This window comes from Asterias rubens, chromosome 7, assembly GCF_902459465.1.
Source record: "Asterias rubens chromosome 7, eAstRub1.3, whole genome shotgun sequence".
Taxonomy (NCBI): Eukaryota; Metazoa; Echinodermata; class Asteroidea; order Forcipulatida; family Asteriidae; genus Asterias; species Asterias rubens.
In genome coordinates this window covers 11,119,072-11,126,923 of record NC_047068.1, presented here as the reverse complement: position 1 = coordinate 11,126,923, position 7,852 = coordinate 11,119,072, and the positions used below count along the sequence as shown (strand labels likewise).

General features: G+C 39.3%; 1 protein-coding gene across 1 annotated transcript; it reads left to right on the top strand.

The window, feature by feature from the left end:
* The first annotated feature begins 23 nt into the window (after positions 1 to 23).
* LOC117292271 (40S ribosomal protein SA-like) lies at positions 24 to 4,888 on the top strand. The gene is made up of 7 exons (XM_033774263.1): positions 24 to 110; positions 1,286 to 1,453; positions 1,650 to 1,768; positions 2,118 to 2,363; positions 2,706 to 2,834; positions 3,376 to 3,525; positions 4,151 to 4,888. Exons 2-7 carry the CDS (start codon positions 1,321 to 1,323, stop codon positions 4,322 to 4,324), a joined length of 951 nt encoding a protein of 316 aa, XP_033630154.1. The 5' UTR covers positions 24 to 110; positions 1,286 to 1,320; the 3' UTR covers positions 4,325 to 4,888.
* The last annotated feature ends 2,964 nt before the right edge of the window (positions 4,889 to 7,852 follow it).

The following is a 7,852-nucleotide window of genomic DNA, read 5'->3' as shown; positions in this document are numbered from 1 at the left end:
ATTTTAGCTGGTACTTGGCATGCCGTAACCTTAAATTGGAAAGGAACCATTTAATACGTGAACGCGCAATATCGCCCTTTTCCAACCATCTCCCATTGGCATTTGCACGTGTAAGACTTTTCCCTCAACTTTGCCGACTTATTTATGGTCGAAATTGTGAAATAAATCATGATTTGTTTGCATTTTAAAAATATTAATCATATAAAGATTTGTGTACATAAGTTTGTTGAGGGGTGCGTTGTCATTTAGGGTGATTTTTACTAAAAAGTTTGCGTGTAGGACATGATATGTATGTTGGTGGGTGTCGAAATTGTGAAATGATGGGCGCCCTCTAACTCTTCTGTTTATTTAGTAAAGCATGATCGATTTTAGATAGATTTCTAAAAATTATTTCTAGGGCCAATTGTTGCAGACTAACTCAAAAAATTCAATCAATTGGTTTTGATGTTTTGTTATTTAAGGGAATATCTGTCGGGGAATAAAGTTATTAAAATTTAATGAAAATAAAATTAAATATTCGATAGTCATTTTTCCAGTCAGAATATTCAGAATCGGAATAGATCTAGCTAGCCTCTTGCTCTACCTACTCCTAGACCTAGAACTAAGCAGTTTCGTTCCGCTATCGACTCCCGTAACCTCATAGGCTGACATCTCTCAAGACAACAATGAGACTGCTTTTTTCTGGTTCTTTTTTTTTTTTTTAAGTTTTATAAAGTTTTAATTTTGGCAATGCAAATCTCTTTTTTTTCTCTTTTTTTAATCTCACCGAAATTAGGCTCTTACCAGTCTTAGTGTCCTTTGAACTCTCATTGACTTAGGGGACATCCAGAGAATCCACTCCGCAATCTCAAAAGTTGTTAAAAATTATAAATTTTTACCGTAATTCAGTCCCCAAATACTTTTTACCACTACACTAGAAATGCCGATTGCCCAGACGCGTCACAAGGTACGTCACGACACGTATATTTTTTTCCAGGGCAAACATGAAGAATTATCTGCACACATTCATCCTGGAAAGAAGATAACTTGAGTGTTCCCAGACACGTGTCAATATGTTTTGTACACAAAGCACGGATCGGGTATTTTTTCTTTCCAGGATGAACGTGTGCAGATAATTCTCCCCGTTTGTCATGGGAAAAAAAATACCTGTCTTTGATGGAGGGGACACTAGTAAATATCCATGTTGGTGTGAGGGTAAAAATAAATTTGTCTTTGTCTCGGATGCAAAAATAAAACCAACATCTATTGAAACTTAACTCGTTTTTTTCGTTGTTTCTTGTCGCAGGTTGATTCCCATCACTTACCAGATTCAACAGCACAATGTCGGGAAGTTTGGACATACTAGCCCTCAAGGAGGAGGACGTGACGAAATTCTTGGCTTGTAGCACCCACATCGGTGCTAACAACTCGGACTTTCAGATGCTACAATATGTGTACAAGGTCAAGTCAGACGGTAAGACACTGAGAGAAACTCTCCACTGTTACTTATTCCTGTTACTATCCAAGAACCTCATATAGAGAAGACAAGGAAGGAAGATTCAGTGTAAGCTGAGTAATAGTTTTGTTTGAGATTCTGGCGACTTCTAAAAAGAAACTGTTCTGTGGAAGAAGAAACAAAAGTTAATTGATCACTGTGATTGACTTTACAGGTAGCCACATCATCAATCTGCGCAAGACTTGGGAGAAGTTGATGCTCGCTGCCCGTTGCATTGTGGCCATTGAGCACCCAGCAGATGTCTGTGTCATCTCAGCTCGCCCCTATGGACAGGTGACTGGCACTTTGTAATCATTCAGGGATGAGAGAAGTTTCAGGTTTTTATCAAAATTCAGACTTTTTTAGAGTCTGCCTGGTATAACAGTAAAACCTGTATAGCAGAAAAAGCTGTCTTTAAAAAAATAAAAAAGGGCTCTTTGACCTATTTCTCCAGTGCTGAGGATACTGTTTCCAAAAGCTCCTTTGAATATGTAACTCCAGGCTTTACTTAAGGGTGGACATGCCATCATGTCATAGTACCTCCTCAGATCTGGAGCCCAGTGTCAGACTATTTTGACCGGTACTAGTCATGAAGTACTTGTTTCAACTTAATTTATTCACTAATGTTAATTTATTCCACCAGCGTGCCATCCTGAAGTTTTCCACCCACACCGGTGCCACCCCGATCGCGGGACGCTTCACCCCCGGTACCTTCACCAATCAGATCCAGGCAGCGTTCCGTGAGCCCCGTCTGCTGGTGGTGACCGACCCACGCACTGACCACCAGCCGGTCCTGGAAGCATCGTACGTGAACATCCCAGTTATCGCGCTGTGTAACACCGACTCCCCACTCCGTCATATCGACATTGCTATCCCATGCAACAACAAGGTGAGCTGATCCTGTGTCGTGACGATCAGGGAACGGCTAACCTCAAAACACTGATTGCATTTCATTGCTCCAGTGAGAAGGATAACGTCAAGAGTTTCCTACAACAGACTTGTTGTGTTTTGCCAAAAGTTATTGGAAAGAAGCTTTGTGTAGCAACCGAACATATGTCTTTGGCAAGACGATCTGGGTTTTTGTAAACATACGTTTCTCACAATGCTTTATACTATCAACAGCTCTTCATTGCTCATTACCAAGTAAGCTTTTATGCTAAAAATTCTTTTGCCAATAGTGTCCAGTGCCTTTAAAATTATTTTGCTCTTATTTCCTTTTTGCGTTGTACAGGGTCCCCAGTCTATCGGTCTGATGTGGTACCTGTTGGCTCGTGAGGTACTGCGCCTTAGAGGCACCATCAGCCGTGACATCCCTTGGGACATCATGGTGGATCTCTACTTCTACAGGGATCCAGAAGAGGTAAGCTTCGGAATAATAACCTTCACCTGACAACCGTGATACAGAGCAATGTTGTCACGGTTCTCCACATGCATAAGCTAGCATCATCGGTGTAAATTTCAGCCGATATGCAAACAAAAATTATAAATAATTTTTGTCAATTGCTAATTTCACAAAAGGGCTTCTCAAAGCGCTCTAACATCATTACACCTGGTCATTGAGCCTCAATTTCTTCCTTAAACCACCTCGGCTCCGTGGGAAGTATACAGCCTGGGCAACAAAATTTGCGCTACTATAGCTAAATAAATCACAAGAACCATATATGCCCCCACGGGTACCCATTTACCCCTGGGTGGAGAGAAGCAATAACACATAAGTGTCTTGCTCAGGATAACAAGTATCACGACCGGGACTCAAACCCACACTCTGCTGAACGGAAACACCAGAGCTCGAGTTCGGTGCTCTTATCCGGTCGGCCAAGACGACAGACCAGTATCACTCGGTATCATTATCAATTGAATGTATTTGTACTACTTTCCTGTCTTTGCTATATTTCTTTCAGGCTGAGAAGGAGGAGCAAGAGGCTCGCGAGAAGGCCCAGGCTAAGGAGGAACCCCAGGCACCTTACCAGGACCAGTGGGGAGCCCAGGGAGATGTTCCTGCCCTTCCCGCTGCTCCTCAAGACCAGGCTGGTGGTGTCAAGGTTACCGATGTGAGTCTATTTCAAGTCTCTCATAGTTTAACAGTGAATGATTTCTCCGTTTTTAAATGGAATTCCCAGGATTTTTTTCTCCTCTAAAAATACAGTTTTCCCTTTTTTTTTTTTTTCTTTTTTTTCCATTTATTTTTTCCCAAAATTTTGAGATCATAACAAAAACGAATTTAAAACCATATACAACGCCCAAGATTGCAAAGTACAGCTTTTAAAACCAAAGATAAATGTTAATATTGGGCTTCACGCTCGCAAGTTTGCGAGCGCACAGGCTTTTGGGCTTTGCGCTCAAGAGTTTTTTTTTGGTTTTTTTTCAACCTATCACATCCCTGAGTTAACGAAACATGAATTTTGTTTAATATTCCGAATAAAAGACTAAAGATGCCACAACAAGTTTTGGCTTCGCACTTTGTTTTAACAGAAATGGTCACCTCTGAACAGGTTTCCATGATGTGCCTCTTATCTACATATTTATTTTGTGTTTTGAAGTCGGAAGTTGTCAATCTGTTGCTTTGAAATCTTTAACAAAATATTTTTAGGGTAAAAGTTTGGGTATCAATCTCCATCTTTCCTGTCACCATGAAAAATCTAACAACTTTTGCTTTCTTTGCTTTTATTTCCACAGTGGGCTGCAGAGTCCATGACAGTCCCAGCTGTACCCATGCAGCAGGGCTTCACCAAGGGTGACGACTGGGCTGCAGCCGACCCCGCTGCCAAGGACTGGTCTGCTACCAACCCCGCCCCTGCTGCACCCAATACTGGTGACTGGGGTGGTGCCGGAAACAAAGACTGGAACTAGAACCAAAGCATAAAACCCTCCATCTCTGAACCATAAAACAAATCTCTGGAACTTAAAAACCTTGGAGACGCAGGATTTCTCTCTTGGAAATGAAACTTGAAAGTCGTCTTAAAACTTAATTTCAAAATCTGTTACAGTTGGAAGATGTTGCATAAAATAAATGCCAAGATGAAGTGGATTTCAAACCCTAGCTAAAAACACTTCTCTAAACAGTGCTTTGACTAAGTTTCAGGCCTGATACTTCATGGAGGCAAGGGAGGTAATTGTCTCTGTTGCCCCTGGTCATTTTGCCTTGGTGCCCCTTAAGGCTCCAACAGAAATTAAAATTCCCTCATAGAGGTGCCATGGCTTAGTGACATTGCCCTTTTAAAAAACCGAAGCATCAGGCTTGAAGATTAATAAGAAATATCTCTTGAGTTAAGTCATTTCTCCTGTTAGTTCTTAAGAGGAGGTTTAGATTAGGAGGAGGGTTAAAGAAGTTGGTCACGTCCTCCTGAATTTTAGAGGAAGAATTCCTGAGGTTACTGCTTCGATGAGGCAAATAAAATGAAACCAAACATTTCATCTTGTGTAGTTTTTGTGTCTTTATTACACGTTTTGTCATGTCCCATAGAAACAATACCAGAGGTAGACCGTTTAACTTCTGTTGACTACAAAAAGTGACTTTGTACGTTCCATTGATTTTCTGGCAGGCGAGATACTACACTGGTCAAATAAGAAATTGGACATTTTGTATCATAATTACAACCCAAATTCAAGTTGTGAAAATAACAAGTTTTTGAGATGTGCCCTGCTTATATATCGCTTGATAACAATCGGATAAATGTTTCTTCAATTGAGCTGTGTACAAATCGTGCCTGCAGGAACAAAGTCTAAGTTGTGGTCTAATAGTGTTCAGTCTTTTTGTTTATTCACTTAAATAAAAATCGTATAACTTTGGAAATACTACAAAATTATCCCAAAACAATTAATATCCCTTTAAGGCTATTCCCAACAAGTAATCAGAGCTGCCGACTAGTCCTATATTCTGCAGAAAGTTCCCTGAAAAAAACCCACAAATCTTTCCATGTTCTCTGACTGACGGAAAAGTCTCCCTGATTGTCAAAAGTTTTTCCCCATTTTGTTCTCCGACTGACAGAAAAGTCTCCCTGATTGTCAAAAGTTTTTCCCCGTTTTGTTGAATGTAATTCTAAATATCTCCCCGTTAAGAGCAGTACAAAATCTCCCTGATTGCTAACGCTGGCAGCTCTGCATAGTTGTTAACTGCACCCTAAATTACGGACTATTCCAAGTCCTTTATTAACATAATATCATATGGTTGTCCAAGGCATGATATTCGTCCTACTTCAGCCGAATTTCAGATATCGTTGCCCTTGGATAAATCAGAAAAACTGATTGAAAACCTACATTATATTTAATTTGATCAGCCCTTGTACTTGAATAAGAAAATTCCTACAAATGTTTTCTCCCCCAGGACCAAATATCATGCCTGGGTTGCTCTTAACCTTCCACCGAATAATTCTTCCATTCATAAATCCACGTAAAGATTAAGAAAAAGACTATCTTACAGAAAAATATTAAGCACATGGCATGTCAGGAGTCATTCATAAAGCTGTCAACGAGGTCGTGTCCAAATAAGTCATTAGCGAGCTAGATTTGAATAATGTCTGGTACAAAGACTTGCTTGATTACCGGTTGCCAATGAAATTTGAATTCCTGAGACTATAGAGGGTGCGTTCGATTTAGCTTGCATGTGTAAGTTAAACTTGCAAGAGAGAATTCGATTAGCCATCACGTGATACTCGTGTCTGCCCCGGTGTCAGCCACCACAGACCCAGCGGGTCTCTGGCAGATGCCCAGGGCTCTTAGTAAAATCGACCCCAGGTGTAATGACTTAGTTGCCGGCTGCAGGCGTACCATAACAAGATGGCGGGGGAGAAGTTGAGTTAGCCTGTCTCAAATCATTTGACATAGCCACATTCTCTATAGTCCGAGGAATTCAAACTTAACTCGGGGTTAACAACAAAATTGATAGCAGCAACATGCGACTAAGCAAGTAAATACAAGTACACCAGACATTCATATCCAACTGTAACTCGCAAATAGCTTATTGGTGTCTACAATTGTTGCTCTAGACATCCTGTGTTCCAACGCTTACTCATGTAACAAACAAGCAGCAGCCCAAAATTTGGACAGAGCCTAATCAGAATACAATACTAAGCAAAGAATAAACTATACATAGCAGTACACTTGCGGTATAACAACTCTTCTCTTTTGAGGGAGTGTTTGCTCTGAAAAGAGACGGTTTGGTCTCAATGTTTTAAACAGTATACTCTGCTCATCTTCAGGAGAAAATAGCAAAATAGCAAGTTTCCTTGCTAACAAACAGATGAGTTGAACTTAAAAAGTGCTTAGCAGAAGTAGGTTACCAGCCTGAAAGTCTGAAGCTTAAAACCTGTCAGACCTTGGCTGGTAACATGGTTCATTAAAACATTTTTTTTTACAGAGCGTAACAAATTTGCGCCACCGGCTTCATAAAATACTTGAAAACTAAATATTAAACATTTTTTGTACATTGGGGTGTGGTCTCTCAGTGAAGGTTTAACAATTCTATTTCATGTACAATTGTTTTAATTGCAGCATTAATTCTAAGAAACAATTCTAAATTAAAGGCAAAGTATACCTTTGGTTTTTGGAACTGTTTAATTGTTTTAATCCTAGATATAAATGTGTACAGTAAAACTAACCTGTGAAAATTTCATTTCAAAATGTGGTATAATTTTTTCAATAATTGCCTTAAAGGCAGTGGACACTATTGGTAGTTACTCAAAATAGTTATTATCATCAAACCTTTCTTGATTTTGAGTAATGGGGAGAGGTTGATAGTATAAAACATTGTGAGAAACAGCTCACTCTGAAGTGACGTAGTTTTCGAGAAAGAAGTAATTTTCCACGAATTTGATTTTGAGACATCAGATTTAGAATTTGATGTATTTTAGTCATTGTGAAATCAACAGTTATTGTTAGGATTCGAACCCACAACCTTATTGCAAGTCCAACAGTCTATCCACTTGACCACAGTGACTGAAGAAGTTCATGCCCAACTAAAAAACTGCAACAGATAAAAAACTCGTACAAAATGTATCAATGCACTTCATTAAAACTTCAACCAAGTTTCTACTAACAACAAATAAATGAACACAAACTAAATGAACACAAACTAATAACAGCCATTGGAATATATATAATTCCTTCATTTTTTTTACATATTAAATTAAAATTCAAAAAGAAAAATTCCAGAATTGTCATTAAATAGCCAATACCATACATATGTGTAAACTTTATCTTCAGTATAAATTACTAACAGGTGAGGGTTTGCGGCAGCACCATGTGTAAAACTCATTTGAGTATGTTTGGTTCTTCTCAAAACTAAACACTATTCAAAAGAGATTTAGGCCAAGTAAAAAAAAAAAAATGTTTCGCGTCCCCGCCCGCTTCCTTTTTACAGGCCGCCTCCTTTTTTATTTT

Coding starts and splice junctions, on each gene's coding strand:
- LOC117292271 (XM_033774263.1), top strand. CDS start 1,321: ATGTCGGGAAGTTTGGACATACTAGCCCTCAAGGAGGAGGACGTGACG. Junction 2,364..2,705: donor CTATCCCATGCAACAACAAG/GTGAGCTGATCC, acceptor TGCGTTGTACAG/GGTCCCCAGTCTATCGGTCT. Junction 2,835..3,375: donor TCTACAGGGATCCAGAAGAG/GTAAGCTTCGGA, acceptor TATTTCTTTCAG/GCTGAGAAGGAGGAGCAAGA.